Source organism: Etheostoma cragini, chromosome 6, assembly GCF_013103735.1.
Source record: "Etheostoma cragini isolate CJK2018 chromosome 6, CSU_Ecrag_1.0, whole genome shotgun sequence".
Taxonomy (NCBI): domain Eukaryota; kingdom Metazoa; phylum Chordata; class Actinopteri; order Perciformes; family Percidae; genus Etheostoma; species Etheostoma cragini.
Window position 1 is genome coordinate 23,236,442 of NC_048412.1, and position 18,453 is coordinate 23,254,894.

At 39.7% G+C, this 18,453-nt stretch overlaps 1 protein-coding gene across 4 annotated transcripts; it reads left to right on the forward strand.

Annotated features, from left to right (window-relative positions):
- The first annotated feature begins 1,231 nt into the window (after positions 1-1,231).
- On the forward strand, positions 1,232-18,168 carry fli1rs (Fli-1 proto-oncogene, ETS transcription factor-related sequence). 4 transcript variants are annotated; one of them, XM_034873771.1, is made up of 10 exons: positions 1,232-1,434; positions 7,546-7,742; positions 9,101-9,267; positions 13,521-13,724; positions 14,673-14,753; positions 15,446-15,514; positions 15,662-15,724; positions 16,620-16,667; positions 16,909-16,995; positions 17,459-18,168. In XM_034873771.1, exons 1-10 carry the CDS (start codon positions 1,417-1,419, stop codon positions 17,980-17,982), a joined length of 1,458 nt encoding a protein of 485 aa, XP_034729662.1. In that variant the 5' UTR covers positions 1,232-1,416; the 3' UTR covers positions 17,983-18,168. The 4 variants fall into 4 exon arrangements, with proteins under 4 accessions (XP_034729662.1, XP_034729664.1, XP_034729665.1 ...); XM_034873772.1 differs by lacking the exon at positions 1,232-1,434 and adding an exon at positions 1,586-1,964; XM_034873773.1 differs by lacking the exon at positions 16,909-16,995 and having other exon boundaries at positions 17,459-17,982.
- Positions 18,169-18,453: the final 285 nt, after the last annotated feature.

The following is an 18,453-nucleotide window of genomic DNA, read 5'->3' on the forward strand; positions in this document are numbered from 1 at the left end:
CCCCAAAACTATCAAAAAAAAATCAACTATTATAAAGTAGCACATTATCACATTTGTGAAGCTGGAATTGTAAAGTGGTAAACTTACAATGACAATGATCAAATAGCTGCCAATTCATTATCAGTTAATCGACTAAAGGTTTCAGCTGTGCTTGTATAGCTGTGTTGTGTGGTTTGATTTGTAACCATATGTTATTAGCTCCTCATATGTTTTGTATGCAACATGTTAACTAATCGGTCAAATTCCCTCCGAAATGTAGTGGAGTAGAAAGTTGCATGAAAAGAAAATACTCAAGTACGACCTCAAGTTTGTACCTAAAGCACAGAATTTTTGAGTTAGTACTTAGTTACATTTTACCACTGTCTGTGTCCACAGGTGGAAGTAACTGATGAATGTGTTGATAAGTGATGACTAGGCCACTTCATCTGACTATAACTTCCTTTGGTCATTTGAAGTTGGGAAGGGGTTTACTTCAATTCACAACACTTGTTCCCAAAAGCTTGGCTAATTTGTTTATTTTCATTTTAAGAAGAACTGAATGGTTCTATTGTTGTTCATTTTAAGGTAGCTTGTCTCAAAGCTGAAATAAAATGATCTTTGACACTGGTTAATATAACATTCTGGAAGGAAAGTCGGTCCTAAAACAACAATCAGGTGCAAACATGAGCATTTAAACAGGTTGAAATTCCTGTTGGCCTAATCATTCCTCTGGTCTGGCCCCTAAAACAGATACATGCATAATGTGAGAGTGTGTGTGTGTGTGTGTGTGTTTATATAGATACAGTTTTTGTACTCCCAGTAGGCCTATTGTTGTCTAAGCTGTTCCATTAAAGGATTTAGATCCTAGAGAACCTCAGAACTGTGACTTTATTATAGGCTACATATGCTGGTGTCTAATACCATGTAAGCATACATGTATACGCGTGTGTCTATAGACTCTACAGTATATGGTATGTCACGACTAGAAAACAACCATCTTGTCTAGGGATTTTTGTCCTTGTTGTTCTGACACTTTAGAGGTATTCAGCGGTCGCTTTCATTTTCACTGTGGTTAAACTATTGCAAAACTCTAAGAATCTGTTGTTTTAAATGAAAGATTGTTTGTTTTTCTTTCTGTGCAGTGAGTGGTGGTTGCAGTGTTAAAGAGTGACTTCACTTCCCAATTGAGAGAGAGAGAGAGAGAGAGAGAGAGAGAGAGAGAGAGAGAGAGAGAGAGAGAGAGAGAGAGAGAGAGAGAGAGAGAGAGAGAAAAAAACTTGTCATCCGGTTATGGTCTCTGAGCAAAAAATTGTAACTGCAATGGTTTGCGCCATAGAGCCAATGCGCCCCTGCATGTATTGAAGTGAGGTTAGAAGGCAGAATAAGCTGCAACATTTACAATAGCGACTAAATGACAAAGACTGCGAAGCTGCTGCAATGGACTGTACGATAAAGGTACGTGATGAACTGTTTTTAACGCTGCTGGTGAAAATGACAGGCGGCCACCCACACCAGAGTCTGCTGGGTGAGAGAGTCAAGGCGGTGATGCGAGCTCCCCACTCTTTCCTTCTTGTACAAAATTTCCTCTTCCTTCCCGTTCGTGGTTGTATGTCGGCTCTATAATAACACAACTAACCACTACATCTTTACAGTCAGATAAAAACACTAATTGGTGGCCGGTTATAGGCGTGAAACAGGATTTCCAAACGCGTTTCGTTTTTTCTTCTTTTAATCGCTGTGTTTAATGGGAGCTCACTTTGCACTATCCACGGGATCGCGACATTCCAGAAATAACGCACAAAAAGCGAAATTTCGGAACATTTTGGTTGACAAACTTGAACGAAGTATAAGTTAATGAAGGGATGCTGGATGATTTTATTGCTGCGCACAAGGCAGGTGTCCCTGAAGGCGCCATGGATCGATTTGGATACAGCGAGAGCCCCTTTTTTAAAACATCAGGAGGATCCATTTCCATCAGATGACTGGTATTTCACATTTCACATTTCATACTATCGCAGCTTCATCGGGTTATCTTCTCCGCATGACCAAAGAGAAGCCATTGTTTCAATGTCATTGTTTTAAGAAATGCAGAAATAAAGGCCTTCATGTCAGTTTTTCAAATCATAAAGTAGCTTTTTAAATTAGGCTTGGTTTAAACTCAAATTGGTTATTGCGCAACGAAAGAAACTGCCGACATTTGTTTTGGATAATGTCGGCCACAAAGATAAAAATTCACGTTTTAACGAATCTCATCTAATACTAATGTGCAACATTGGCCTGCAGGCTTTCACTTTTTATTATTCCTGCATTGAAATAGTCTTGCAACCTGCTGAACAATCTCTAACTTCGACGAAACATTAATACCGATATTCTTACATTTCTAGATTCGATTTGTTATAACGAAAAACTTGATATTTCAACCAAAACACAAAGTATTTGTCAGCCAATTGTAAGTCTAGAAAAAAATGGCATTAGAAAAAAAGGCCTCGGTGGTTTGAGGAACTTGGACTTAATGTCTCTTGTTTCGTTTCGAAAAAAATATTTAAATGATGGCTATAGCCTAGGCTGATGGGTTTAAAGTCAACCAGTTACATTATGTTCGTTATAAAGCTTGGGCCTCCATAAAAATTATGAATAATTAAAGGGCCAGTGCAGAAACATGAGAATATCCTGAAAAGAAAACTTAAATCCCTAATGTAGTAGGCCTTTATATTATAGTTATGACAGTCCTTTGGTGTTTTAATTCTGGCTCCCTTAATGGCTTCTATGTAGATTACACCCAATTCTTCAGATATGTATTCTCAAGTAGGTTCTGTGTCGCAGCAGATTGGGTTTGAGGTTATTTTAAGTATAATTTATGGCTGCAAACGGGAGCACTTGTCAGGTGTCGTTATCGGAGCTCGGCAGGCTTCCTGTCTCAAACCTCAGACTTTCCGCACTCATTTCCGCTCCGTGGACTAAAAAAAAAAAAAAAAAAAGAAATGTCGAAAGGCAACAAAGCCTCGTTAGAAAGAAACGAAGTGGACAAACTGAGGCGTTGCATTGTTTTAACTCTCCCTATTCCGCTTACACAGGCCGGGCGGCGAGGGACAGCGGCCCGGCCTGCAGAGGTCCGCGTGCCGCCGGCTCCGAGCTGTGAAAACCGCACCGTTGTTTGTGTTGCAGAAAGAGCAGCTGCGTGGGCCTTCTCCAAATCAGCTTGCCTCAACTTTTACTTCTGCTTTCTTTGACTTGCCTCAGACATGGCGAGTAGGCCGACAGAAGCCTGTGCCTTTGCAATACTCCATCTCTGGCCTGTTATTGTAGGCTACACCTTGTTTTGTGTGAGTTTAGTGTTTTCAATCCATTTTAATATCATTTCATAGCCCTGATGGGAGTTGACACCCATGTTTATTAAATTATTCTGGAAGCAATATATGGTAGATACAAATGTAAGCAGGATCTCAGTATAACCTTAGATTTTACTTGCTAGAAACATTACCTGTGGTTAATAGTCACATAAGTTCAGTCTTAAATTTAAACAATCTCACTTATAATCTCCATCAGTCCAGGGCAAACTAAATGTTTAGGATGAACAAAAGAGCATGTATGGAATGAATTTAACTTATAAGGCTGCACTTCAACTGTAGGAGGGACATGTCACCAAATCAGCCTCTTTAACACCTACAAATAAGAAATATATTGGTGTTTCTAAAAAAGACTTTACATAGAAATGAATTGGTGCATGCGAGAAAGATGATGGTTAACTACATCCTTGGCTGCCGATTAGGGCGGTGGTTTCCAGCTTTTTTTGGCTTGTGGCCCCTTTAAACAAAGCAAGCTCCCTTGTCACAGGTCAGTTGCACAGGTTGGCTGTATGTTGTAACCAGTTGGACCAAAGTTTAGTCGTTTTAATTAACAAGAAAAACTGCTAAATTTAGGGGGAATTTTGTTATCCCTCAGATTGATCCTGTGTGAAATTACCAGTAGACCTGAAATGATTAGTTGATTAATGAATTGGTCATTTTTTCAAGCAAAAAAAAACAAAAACAGAATTGTATAGTTCCAGCTTCTCAAATAATAGAAATAAAAAAATCCATTTCATCACCTCAGCTTGGGCTGGTTTCTGTTGTTTTACTGACCATCAAGGAAATAATCAGATTAGTTGATAGTGAAAATAATCAGTTAGTGTCAGCCCTATGTGGTTTCCAAAATAGGCTCCAGGTAGAAATGGGTCACTCGAGCTGCTGCTCCACATACAAATTAACTGTAAAAGCCTATCTAACAGCAAAACAAGTCACTCAATTTTTTTCTGAGCAAATTTTATTATTGAATTCAATTCAAAGTCCCTGGCATTCAAAAGTAAGAGGCTTTAAGACATAACTGCCAACATATAATATCTTGTAAAGGCTGTATTGCAATTTCCCTTTTGAACTTATACAAAATAAATAGAGAAGAAAACATATGGAAAAAAGTACATTTTAGATTATCTCCATATGCAGTTTAACAGCTCTGAGTCAACCATGGGGGTGTCGTACTTAGATTTGGCCTTTTCCTGGAGTTAAAGTCAACACGTTATCTTATTTAAAAAGTTATTTCCTACAGATATAAGAAGTATGAACGTCCATGTCGTAAACATCACACTCAGGGTTTGTGCAAGACTGCATGATGCAACCTGCAAAGCTGCTCACTTAAAGCCATGACTGAAGTGTTCATGCAGGACTTCATGTTTGTGCTCTCAAAGCAAGAGAAAAGTGTTTACAATCAATCTGAAAACGACCACAGTGAATGTAAGGACATCGAGGCACGAGCAAAGAGTCAAGACGATCATGTTTTTAAGTTGTTTTGTGTCACTGAGCAACGGACTGAAACACATTGAACAGGAAGTCAGTTGTGGCATTAGCGGCCTGGCCACATTTTGGTATATTTGTATCAGAGAAAGAGAGAGAGAGAAAGAGCAAGAGAGAGAGCAAGAGAGAGAGAGAGCAAAGGGCGGGAGTGTGAGTTTGTGGTTGTGAAAGCATGAACTTGTCACTGAATGTACCAAACCAAATGTGATGAGCGGCTGCGAGTCACGATAATATCAACAGTTTGAGTGTTGAGCACAAAAATGACCTTTAACCACGACATACTATTCACAATCATGTCTTCTTATGAGAATTTGCTGTTGGCAGCCTTTTTCATAAGCCAACTGTTTCACTTCTGCACCGAGAACCGGGCCTCTGAAGGCCTTCAGTGTGTGAGAGGAGGAGAAGGGAACGAAGACAACACAACAGAAATAAAACAACGCAATCAGATGAATAAAAAGAAAACCGGGAGTTTGGTCCACAGAAAGCTGAGCAGGACAATACTAAGTCCTGTGAACAAAAATTCTAGTTTTTAGTTAACAGGCAAAGTCAGATATCTACAATATACATGTATATTACTTCATTTTATGTTTTTATTTAAGATATTTAACATTTAAGTGGAACTAACCCAGTTGCACACACACACACATGTTTACAGGTCTTGGGGAGTATTGCATATGTTAAAAAGGTGTGTTTCATGGCTCCAGACAGAGCTGTGTTTAATTTGATAAATTGCCTTAATTGATGTCACTGGAGTCAGCGTCGGTTGGGGTTGAAGACTACAAGTTTGGAAATGAAATAAATCTGAGGGAGTGGAGTTAGAAAGAAGTGCGGCCTTAGCATTACACCAGAATCTCGGAATTAACTAGTGGCAATCCAGTTTGCATTCTGGGTAATGTTGGTGCCACATTTTAACAAAGGTCAAAAATAACCTCCTTTAACAGTCCAACCTGAGTTTGCCAAAGTTAATGTGGAGTACAATGCTAAATTGTTTGATTTACAACATTTTATGTTTTTTTTTTTATCATCAGAGTCTTTGAATTTTGAGCAACTAATGTCAGGTTTTATTTGTTATGAAATTTTTTTTTTTTTACTAAAACATGTTTTAAAAAAGTACACATCCATTAAACATCAGCAAATTCTTTAGGTCGCAGCAGGTTGCTGAAATCCCTCACACTGCTGACTTCTCAATCAGTTTGTCTGCAGCTTCGAGGAAATGCCAAACTGTGTGGCATGCATTAAGATGTGGTTTACAACGCTCAGGCAACAATTGAGCTAAAAAAAAAACAAGCAGAAAAAACAAAAAACACAATGCAAAGGCGGCACTTCAATCAAGGCTATAGTCTTCTTGCTGTCCAATGAACCCGACCCCCTCTTCCCCTGACCACAAGCGTTTAGGGTTGTTTTCCAGCTTTAAAATGACACACATTTTTACACTGTGCCCCCCCCTCCTCCACCATTTCCTCTCCCTTGGCCTGTGCCAAAAGGTTCCTCTGCACATGGCGGCCAGGTTTCCTGTAGGCCACTGAAAAAGCACGGCACTGACGTACAAGGCCCAAAGACAATGCTCAACTCCTCTAAACAAACACGCACTTGCACCCACTTAGATTGCCGTGGTCGCATCACATAGGCACACTCTTAATGGGAGCAGCAGACACATCAACAGGTCCGGTGTTTGCTCCCCCGAGTGCGTGGGATGAAAAGTGCCATCATGGGGTGGTTTTGGAGCCTCACTGTAGGTGCTGAACACAGGAAGACTTGACTTGAAATCTTGATTACACTTCACCTTGAGCTGACACCCCTCCCCCTTGCAACCCCAATCCTAACGGCAAAATAAAACCGTGGTTAAGGTTACTGATCTTCAAGATTAGACAGTCTCCTGACTGCCTGAGTAGTTTACGTCTTGTTAGTGCTCTGAAAACTTCATATCTCTGGTTGTCCAAATTCAACATAACTAAAGTTTTAATCAACCACAGGGCAATTCCACTGAATCTTAAATCTTGTTTGTGGCAGCGTTAGTTTAGAGGCTAGAAAAGAAAGCATGTCTTCAGAAGACTGAATCTTTGAATCTTGTTAAAGCTAGGGAAAACTAAGAAAAGTGAAGACTAAATGGTGCCAACTCTAAGAATAAGCTCTGAGCAAGTCACAAAACAAATACATAGAACTCATTTATGAATCGAAAAGGTATCCATCTGCATTCCTCAAATGCCTACAGTACTGCATACACACACACACAATATATAATTTCTCAATCATAGTATTACGGTCTTTAAAAGTCTTTAAGAAGCCCTTTATCTTTTGTTGGCAAATAATTCTGTAATGTAATGTTTTTTTCTTCTTTATTTTTAGCAGATAGGATTTGTTGTAATTTCTTTTGGTACATCTTTTGCTAACTGGTCACTGATTTTGTTGATTCACAATCACAACTAAAGAATGGGGAAAATGTAGTCTTTGTTTTTCCCCAATGGTGTGTTCCTCTTAAAAATGAGATTTGTTTACAGCCAATGTAAAAAAGAACAACTTCAAACTTCAGATAAACGTTAAATCTTTCCATTTTTAGTCTGTTGTGCTGTTATTGCTCCTACAGCTCTCATACCAAATGAGGGTTTATTTCTGTTCAATGAAGCATCTTAGGTGGAATAAGCAATAAGGAATAAGTCTGTGTGTGGAAAAGAGTTTCCACAGGTTGTAACCCAGCACATTAATGGCAGACACTGACCGCTGTGGCTCTGTTGGACAGGAAGCGCTGTCCGCGGTGAGTGAGGATCAGCCCATATTCGAGCCGCCCTACACTGCAGTGCACATGAAGGCCGAAATGACGTCACCCGGCGGGTTTAGCCAGGCCTCCAAGCAGAGTCCTGAGCCCAGCGAGCCGGAGTGGGTGGGGTCAGCGGCACAAAACCCGGGGAAAAGAGGCGAACACGTCAATGGAACCAGGTGAGTCAGAATAGGCCGAGGCCACCGGGGAGCACAGGTTCCCGCATTATCTGACTGTAGATTTACGGTCCGTGTTCTGGGCTTTTTCCAAACACTAAACATTGTTCTCTCACCAAATGCAACTGTGTTGTTTTCATTTCCATCCATCATTGGTGGAAATGTTTGAACTCCAAATATGGTAATTTTGTCGTTTTAACTGAACAAATTATAGATTGCCAGTGATGGAAATTGACAGTCCTTTTATTTATTTTCAGCTAATTGCACTTTGAGTATTCCCATCTCCTGCTACTTTATACTTCTACACCCCTACATTTCAAAAGAGAAATACTGTGCCTACATTTGTGTGAGAGCTAAAGTTACTAATACGTTTTCAGAGTAAATTTGACCTCAAAACTTGACCAGTGGTTTTTAACATTTCTGACAAAAAAAACACTGTCCCTTTTCCTGTTAAGATTTCTATGAGTTGTTAAACATTCAAATGGTCCAATGCTTTCACAAAAAAACAAAAGTAGAAGTGTGTCACATCTTTGTTTTGTTTTCTCCTTTATATATGATCTCACAACCCTTCGGATTTATCTAGTGACCCATAGGAGGGACCCGACCCCTAGACTGAGAACCACTGCACCAAACCACCAACCTGTATTTAAAGTAGATAAAACCAGCTCCACCGCAGCAGTAAAATTCTACATGCAATCTAATAATGTCAATTATACAGTAAGAAGGGCCATGTTTCTGCAGAATGAGTACTTTTTATTTAATTGCTTTTGGCTAATAGTTCTGTACTTGGTGGTACTTTTACTAAAGTAAAGCATCTAAGTAATTCTTCCAACACTGCCACTGTATTTGGTTCCTGTAGTTTTTTTTTAACTGAGGTATAAAAACTAAGTGGCGGGATCAATCAGTTACACCTGGCAGTTACTGTGTGTAAATATTTACAACTAATCTCTAGGTAATGACTAGTGTGAATGATGCAACCCATTTTAATTTAGTGATACACTTAGTTAACATGGTCTTCTATCTAGGCTAAGTTTAAACTTCTATTAAGCTGGTGCAGTCGGCTCCAGGTAAGCGCCAGACTATCTCTTTATAGACAATTTCCCTGGAATTGTGTTGGTGTCTTGGACTAATTTTAACTCTTTTCAGCTACAGATATTGGCAAACACTGCAAGAGGAAATAAACTTGCACCCAATAGAAACTGTGAAATCTACTGCTGGAACAGCAGCCACTGTAACCGGCTCATTATTTGAAATGATAGCAGTACTTAGAGTTGGATAAATGGAAGGAGAATATTAACATAAATAAGCTATTCAATGATAAAATTACACTTTCCTCCTGCTTTTTCCTTTGCCCGTTCTAGCCGCGAGTCCCCTGTGGACTGCAGCGTCACAAAGCGCTCCAGACACATGAGCAACGATGGGCCCTCAATGCCCTACCAGGCCTCGTACCCGGAGCCTCGCGTCAGCCCCCAGACGGCCACCCCACCCAGCAGCGCCACAGAGGAGAAGAGGGTCATTGTGCCGGCAGGTGAGCTGAGTCACTTAACCTCACAAGATATTAATATTGCACAAGCACACACCGGTCTTATGCCATATCAATAACTGAGTCAGAGATGAGCACAGCATGCGTTTCCCCCCCTAAACAAGTACTACTACCACCAACAGAAGCAGCCACTACTCTCCAGTGCCACAGCAGGTTTCTGGTCTAGCATGACATCAGTGTTTAAAATGAATGCTATTTAAAAAGTGTGACACCTAAAGTGTAAATATGGCACTCAGGACTGTGATGTTCACAAGAGATAGCAAGCAGGAATAGATGTGTGATGAGGGGGTGTGGACAATTTCATTTTTAATCATCTTGCTGCTTTCTATAGCTAAAAAAAAAAGGTTTTTCAGGCAATTAAAGGATTTTCATAATCCCATATGGACATTAAAAAATGTACTTCCTAAAAGGATCAAACAATACTACATTTTCCCTTCTCAACAAATCCCATGAAAAGACCCAAAGGTGTATGTATCCTATTTAACATTCATAAGGTGCCATCTGTAGCCAGAGATTGATCAATCTTATTCCTTTGTGCCATAGAGCTCCATTGTTGTCCAAAAGCATTACAAACATCAATCCTAGAACTAGCTGTAAATGCTTTTGTATTAATCTGCTGAAAATAGTCCCCAAAATGCACTATTTGCTCCAGTTTGACTAGCCATTAAAAACTACAGTGCCCCGCTGTTTTAGAAAGTTAAGCCTTTTTAAAAACATTAAACTATATATTTGTGTCCAATTTGTTAACATGTACATCTACAGTAGGAACAAATGAGCTTTTGGCTATAATCCTCTGGTGGACTAAGGCATTTTCATGGGATTTGTTGACAATATGGGAAGTATAAAATGCCAGCCTTATCCTTTACAACTCAGAACACAGACTTTTCTTCAGTTGAATATGAAAGTGGCATCAAAACAGGAAGGATGCATCACTGCTTTAGAAAAAAAGTCAAGGCAATGTTTGTCCAATAACACACCAGCTAGAGTGTTTCAGCAGCACAACAAGTGACTATTGCTGAAATGTGAGCAGTGGATTTCTTTGGAGGAAAATTTACTGATATACAACTTTTAAGTAAAGACAGTGATGTGTGACTACTATGAGAGTAGTCATAGTCAAGGTTTACAACCGACTATCCATCTATTTCATCCTTGCTACAAACAACTGGTCAAACCATCTGAAACTAACCTGATGACATGTTTTACGTTCTCTCTCATACAGTCATGACAATGTTATCCTTTGAGACTCGTTAAAGCCGTTCAAAGCAGCACATTTCAGTGAGTTAATCTCACCTCAGACGGTGTTTCACAGACGTGCAGTGGACAATTTCAAACTCAGCTTTGTGAAATCCGACGAGATTCGTTAATGAATCACCAGCACTTAAGTTATTCTGCTTCATAATACATGGATGTTGCATCACAGTGGCATGTGTTAACCAAGGACAATCAGGACATGAGGGTGTGGTGACTTTGTTCACGTCCAAATCCCTGCCTAATATTACGGGCAATTCACAGTCATTGTTTGCTACTGGAAATGAGCTTACCTTCCTGAATCCGACTAGTGATATATAGTAGTGCTGTATAAAAAAAAATCAAGATTAATTTCAACCCAAAATGTAGTTCTGTAAAGCTTACAAGTGCCTCATTCTAAGGATAAGGCTCAGCTATTTAAAAAGATAAAAGAAACTACAACTATTAGTTTTTTTTTTTTACCAACGCTGAAGTTTCATAAAGTGTCTGGACAAAGAGAAATAAGGCCTTAGATTTAGTACTTAAGAAACAGCTTCTCATATTATAATAAAAGGGTAGCCTAAAAAACAAGTCAAACTGCTCAATACATTGAATGAACCGTGTTCCACTGTTATAAAACAAAAACCCTTCAAATTCTCTAATTATTTTAGCTTTAATGGCAGTTTACTTGGAATCTCCATTTGGACAACGGATATTTGTAAAATGATAAGCAATACAGTCCTAGTGCACATAAACTGTAAGGGTTGTCAAAACCACCACAAATTACACAGCATATTTCCTGAAGACTACTGGGGCTATTTTCAGCTTAGCATTATCGGTAATTTGTTTACTTTCCGTTACCTACAGGGAAATTGCAAGAGCAGGTGGTGATCTGTTGAGATCATGGCCAATCAGTTGGCTACAATAAAATATGAAAAACACTTACTTCATAATTTAAGAAGTAACTTTAAATTGTGTGTCAATTTGACATTCGTCATCACTGAAAAATGTAAGACCTTTTATAATAATATAGTAAATAACTTAAGACCGCTAGATACTTTTAAAAGTGTTCATATTATGCTCATTTTCAAGTTTATAAAATTGTATTCCGAGGTTACATTAGAATAGGTTTACATATGGTTTAATTTAAAAAACAAAACAAAACCTATTTTGTTGTACTGCACATTGCTGCAGCTCCTCTTTTCACCCTGTGTTGATCTCTCTGTTTTAGCTACAGAGAGAGGCATCTCACTTCTGTTCCACCTTTGTTGGGAATCGCACATGTGCACTACCTAGGTAAGGACTACTAGCCAGTCAGGAGCAGAGTATGAGGGCGTGCCACGCTAGAAGCTAGGCGAGCATTATAACATGTGTTACAAAGTGAGGCACGTTTGTCACAGAAGTAAAAGCTGGACTACAACAGAGCTGTTTGGAGCAGTTGGTGAACAGTGTTTTCTGTTGAAGATGGTAAGTCCATTTGGGGTGGACTTTGGGCTTTTTCACTTTGTAAACCTATTACATGCACTAAAAGATATATAGCATATTAAAGGAAAGGGAAAAAGCCAAAAAAGCATAATATGGGCACTTTAAGGTGCCACAACAACCAACAGCTAAAAAACGTTTAAAAAAAAACTAAATATACAAAAAGCACACGTTAAAACATTTTGACTAAACCAGGCATTGTTTTTCACAGAGTGAGCATACCCACCCAAGCACTCACTTCACAAATCAGTATTAACATCACAAGCATCACAACTGGTACTCATATCAGAGTAGTTTCATGTGTTACTCAGCACTTTTATGTCCTACAAACAAATCGTGTTGGCCCAGGGGTTCTTCAGTCTATTTCTGTGTGACACTGCTCCATCCTGTTATCTTAAAAGGCCATATGACATGCTGCATTTTGGATGCTTTTATATAGGCCTTAGTGGTCCCCTAATACTGTATCTGAAGTCTCTTTCCTGAAATTCAGCCATGGTGCAGAATTACAGCCACTATAGCCAGTCCCACAATGAGCTTTCCTTCGGACGTGATGAGAGGGGGGGCATTTTTTTTATTTAGGAAACCAACAGAACAGCATCTCTTACAGTGTAAAAGACCAGATATGTCCAGACACCCAAAAGCTACAGCAAAGGATGACGTTTCATATAACAAAATGAAGCAGGAAGCATGCTGGTCTTAGTTTTGTCTTACAGCCAGCCACAACTGGTGTTAAGATCCTCTCCAGACATGTTTTAAGATGACCTGCTTGAAATAATTTGTGTCACAAAAAAAATTCAATTACAAAATAGTTGAACTACAAAAAAATTCAATCTTGCAGTTACATTTACTTTCTGTCCCTCTTTGACAAATCTAGAATCTATATACATTTTTTTTTTTTAATATAAATTAGACTGGGTCCAAAAGGTTTGCAAATTGGACCCTGATTGATGTAACAAAATTATCTCCAAAGTACATCTTGAAGGAACACGGCACCGTTTGTGGATATATATTATATTACATATTAAGACTAGACGATTTCCTAGGCAGAAATTCACTTGGGAAAGGGCTATCTCCCTTGGAAATTGTCAGGTCTTAATCTTCATAGTTATTTATACTTGCATTGGTGATGCAGCCGGTGTTGACCGGACTAAAACAATGCATGCACTGAGACAAAATGCATTGGCCCGCTGCCCACCTACGGACAGCTAGTGAAGACCATCATAAGCCCTATTTCAAACGGTGGTGTGTTCCTTTAAACTGAGATTTAAGATGAGATACTTCTCTTTCAAGGGCTGAACGTTCCAGAGTCAAACTCTGCACATAAATCATTCTGTGCAGTGAAGGCGACAAAACAATTAGCACAACACATTTTGAGTGGAGGCGGACTTCAAGAATTTGCACTGGAAATGTATTATGTAAATGATACAAGTTTGAAGTTTTTTATGATAATTTCCCAACAAAGTGAGACACCGTTTTAAATCAGAGTATACAGAGTATTTTTCTGACAACGTTCGTGCTTCTGATGGCAGATCCAGAAGTGTGGACACAGGACCATGTGCGGCAGTGGCTGGACTGGGCCATCAAGGAGTACGTCCTGGAGGAGGTGGACGTCATGCTATTTCAAGCGCTGGACGGCAAGGCACTATGCAAGATGACCAAGGATGACATGATGCGTCTCACATCTGCCTACAACGCAGACATCCTGCTCTCGCATCTAAATTACCTCCGGCAGAGTAAGGCTCGCCTCGTGTCTGAGATATCTTTTTTTTTTTTCTCCTGCTGATTTTCCGTGGCTGATTATTTCAAAAATGTAAAAAGAAGAAAGAAAAAAAAGATTTCACTTTTTCACTTTACCTGCATGGAATAAAATCAAAAAGATATGTAATGCTGAAGTGGTTTGACAATTAAACTAGTAAATGGATAATTTTTAAAGATTTGTTGGGCTTTTTAGGCCTTTATTTTGACAGGACAGGTGAAGACATGAAGGGGGGGGGGGGGGTGACATGGCCGCATACATTTTTTTTTAAGTATAAGTAGTGACAAGTATTTTCACAATTTTCTTAAACTAGACACACACTTGATTAATCTATTTAGAAAAACAACAGCCACAAAAATCTTTCTGCACGTAAAATTGTTTAATTTTTAGACTGGTACAAAAAGGTCAATAAAAGGATGTGGAACATATAATAGAAACACCTTGCAGCACAAGGGCACCTATTATGTTTTCTACTAAGGCTGAAAGAGCATGATGTCATTTGAGGCTGAAGTCTTGCCATGTTCTTAACTTAATTTTCCTTTCTTCAGTAAGTGACCTCTGTTCCTCTTTATTATTGCAAGTTTCCTGTATTTGGCATACATGTTGTCATGATTTCTGATACTTGCCCCATTACATAATTCTGCAGTGTTGTTGCTTCTGCAAATCAGTGTTAGAAATGCACCTAAAGAAACAGTCACCATGTTCTAGGTCAGTTTTCAACTGAACATTGCAACATACAAGGGATGGATAAAATGATAGCAATATCTTACAACATAACATGATCCAGTACTTCAGCAACACCTCAAAAAAGGTTTTAAAAATATATGTAAAAAAAAAAAATGCCACTCGAATTTTACTCTAGGAAGACTGATTTCCATCGCAGACATGTTTAAATGTAACCAGCACTTTTTTGTCTTTGCTTCAGGTAGCCCTACATTCTCCTACTCCACAACTCCCACCAACACCACACCACCACAACAACAACCCAGACTACAGGTGAAAGCAGGTGAGATCATCCACTCTCAAAGGTTTGGTTCTTTCACTTAACCGAGTATTTCTTCCACTGCTCTTTATGCGATACATGACATGCTCCCAAAAGGTGAAGAAGTTGCTTTTTCCCCCGTTATGGACTTTAACACCTTACTCAGCATAATAATCTATTTTTTTTAAGCAAACACTTTCCTTTCAGCTTTTTAGGTTTCATTGCCATCGTTATTCACTACTCAAACTGTCGACATTTCTGGGTGGGATTCAAAGCTCTAAATTTGGGGTCACAAGAGAGCTAAGTACATGAATGATATTGGAATTTAAAAATAATGTGTTAAGTTTCAGAACCATGTTACATAGTTTCAAGAGTAAAAAAAACATTCATTGGCACAAAGCTGGCCTCAGTTGACAAAACTTTGACAACTCAACAGCCAGTTTCAGACAGGAAACAGCTGCACTGGCACAGGAACTGGGGAGTATGAGTCCTGCTCCTGGGACCCAATTCACAATCTTGTGGGGACAGGGGTGGCCTAAACAAAAGAAACATTGGGTCATCTTCAGACTTCCAAACTCTTATCTTCTTGGTCTCCATTTACTCACTTCCTTCCCACTATAGCCAAACTGTCCCTCTGTCCACTACAAAGCCTTTTAATGCCACGCGCCAGTCAAAGTCTAGTCTCATCCTGGTTGTTTTTTTGTTTGTGTGTGCAGAGAGCAGTTTTGATGAGATCAGCTGCAGGAACAGCTGGCCTGCAAACACCATGAGTGCAGTGCAAAAAGGTAAGACACCAAAACGAGAATTATATGAAATTAATGATCATGACACATTTTTCATGCATGAATAACTTTTGGTTTTACATAGAAATTGACTTTTAGCCACAGCGGATAAAAGTATCTTACATAAATTACTGTATTTTGGATGTGTAGGTCCCTCCATGGAGCACCAACACACCTCAAGAGTTACAGAGCCTCCTCCAAGAATTGTACAAGGTATGAAAGCCCCAAATATTTTCATATTAATTAAACATGGACCTTTAAAAGTCTGTCAATTCCTACAATCTCACACAGTGCTGGACATTTCTCAAAGTTTTGGAGCTTTAATTGAGATTCCAGTCAAGCTACCAATGTTTCCAAAAACTGGTTCAAATATCGGAGATATGTAGTGTACACTGCTACCTGCTCTCTGAGGCTGATGGGAAGGTCATTAGGTTTTGGGGTATTTAATCATAAACCAAGTGATAATTATGGTTTAAATGAAAAGATAAGGGACCACCAAAGTTGTTACAATTAATCCAGTAAACATGAATGTCCATAATGGCGCTAGGGGAAAAGTCAGGGGATTACCAAAGCCAGAGAGATTCATCCTCTGGGGAAAATGTCGTGGACTGACAAACGGACATTGCCATCCCTAGAGCCAGGCTGCTAGCATTTTGCTTTAACTCCCACCCATCAGAGTGACAAAACTGTCCTGCCTACGTCCTTTTTAGTCAAAGCAGAAGCTACAGCAACAATTGCTGAAAACAGGTCATTTTGTGTTTCAAATTTTACGTTTCAAAAAAAGAAAAGATAAAAGACAATGCAAGCAGGCTGAAAACGACCGTGGTGTTCTGTCAAGGTTAAGCTATGAGCAGTGGGAAGGTCTGCTATGGGCTAACACCGCAGGCTCACAGTTGATATTTCTGAGCACCTGACCTGTTTGAAATCACTGCACAAAACAGAAATGTGGGCTGAGATTTAAATATTTGAATAAAAATGAGCACTTGTTATACTGAAACACCAGATAAATTAAATCATGATGCATGGGATGTCAAATCTAATCTTGAAGGCACTTCTAAAAATCTACAAGAAAATGTAAAATTGATTTTTTTCTTTTTCTTCTTTACAGACCCATATCAGACATTAGGGCCCATTAGCAGTCGACTAGCCAACCCAGGTAAGAATCTAAACCACCAGATAAACCAGAAAGGATGACACAAATGAGGCCTTTACACTGTCTGCTTTGGCAACATAAGAGAAAAGCAAGCAAGGGCTGGAACACATGCACTTATTTTCAAAAATGGATTAAACATCAAGCCACACTTGTTGTGTCAGCAGAACTGCATCACGCTTACACTGAGACGAAATCTGGCTTCCCTCTCACCAAAATGACTGTTTGCCCTACTGTTTCCTCACAGAAGGCCAAGCCCTCAGCACATCCAAGAACCGAACAGGCAAACAAAGTCCATACAAGCTCCCTGACCCCAGCGCTCACAGGCCTGTGGGTAGGTTTCTGCCCAGATGTCTTGTCACGTTCTCCAAGCCACACAGTGAAAAGGTCACATTTGGTAGAAAAAAAATAAGCTGATTGAGAGGTTATATATGTGTTGCAAAATACAACTAAGAAAAACCTGCCCACAACAGAACTCCTCGATACTTAGAAAAACTAAGGAGCTGTCCAAGGTTCTGGAATAACTAACTACATTAAGTGGAGTTTAAAGCTTTGTTTTAGTTGCTTTACTCAAGACACACTATTTTTAAAAGGCTACCAGGTGCTTGTAGCTTGAAATCTACATAAGACAATTAGTGCCCCAAAACTGTTTAAATATTACTAGTGAATGAACAAAGATGCTTAGACAAAAACATTTTACACAGCTACTACTGGTAACTGTGTAAATTCTGTCTTCTTTGTGTAACCAACCAACTTAAGTCGGTACCCGATTCCTTAACTGTTCCTCATGTCTCCAGGTTCAGGGCAGATCCAGCTGTGGCAGTTTCTGCTGGAGCTGCTGTCCGACAGCAACAACGCCGGCATCATCACCTGGGAGGGCACCAATGGCGAGTTCAAAATGACCGACCCAGACGAGGTGGCCAAACGCTGGGGTGAGCGCAAGAGCAAGCCCAACATGAACTACGACAAACTGAGCCGCGCTCTGCGCTACTACTACGACAAGAACATCATGACTAAGGTGCATGGCAAGCGCTACGCCTACAAGTTTGACTTCCAAGGCATCTCGCAGGCACACCAGAATCACGCAGCGGAAGGGGGGATTATTAAGTACCAGACGGAGATGCCTTACGTCCAGCCCTACCACAGCCACCAGCCCAAAATGAACTTCATGGGCGGCCATCCTGCACCTATGCCCGTCTCCCCCGGCAACTTTTTCAGCCCACCGTCGACGTACTGGAACTCACCCAACAGCCCCATCTATCCTGGGTCAGCCATGACCAGACATCCCACCACCCACTCCCACCTGAGCTCGTACTACTGAGGACGATGCATTTCACAGCTGGGACAACGGGATGGAGAGGAACCCAAACACGTAAGAAAACACATTCAGTCCATCCAGGATGCACCTGAGCTGAACCCTGTCTGAATTGAAGGTTATATGACGCTTTGGTCTGGATTATAGGGGCATTATGATCATGTCATCTTTGTCACATTCCTTCCTTAAAAATTTTAAACAATAAAAAGGAACGGACAAAACGTGAGGGTAAATTTACTGTGATGAATGGAAAGGATTTGTATTGTACTCTAGCCAAGATTTTTTATGAATATACTGATGACACTGTTAGCAGTTATTCAGATGTTATGAAAACCAAGTTTATTTTGTAAGTACCTCGTTTGATTTGTAACTGTTGTAAAGACCAAGGCATAACCTTTAACTTTGTAAGTAGCATACTGGTTTTGAAACAGTTTACCATTTTCAAAACTGCAGTTATCACATTTAATGACCTGACAT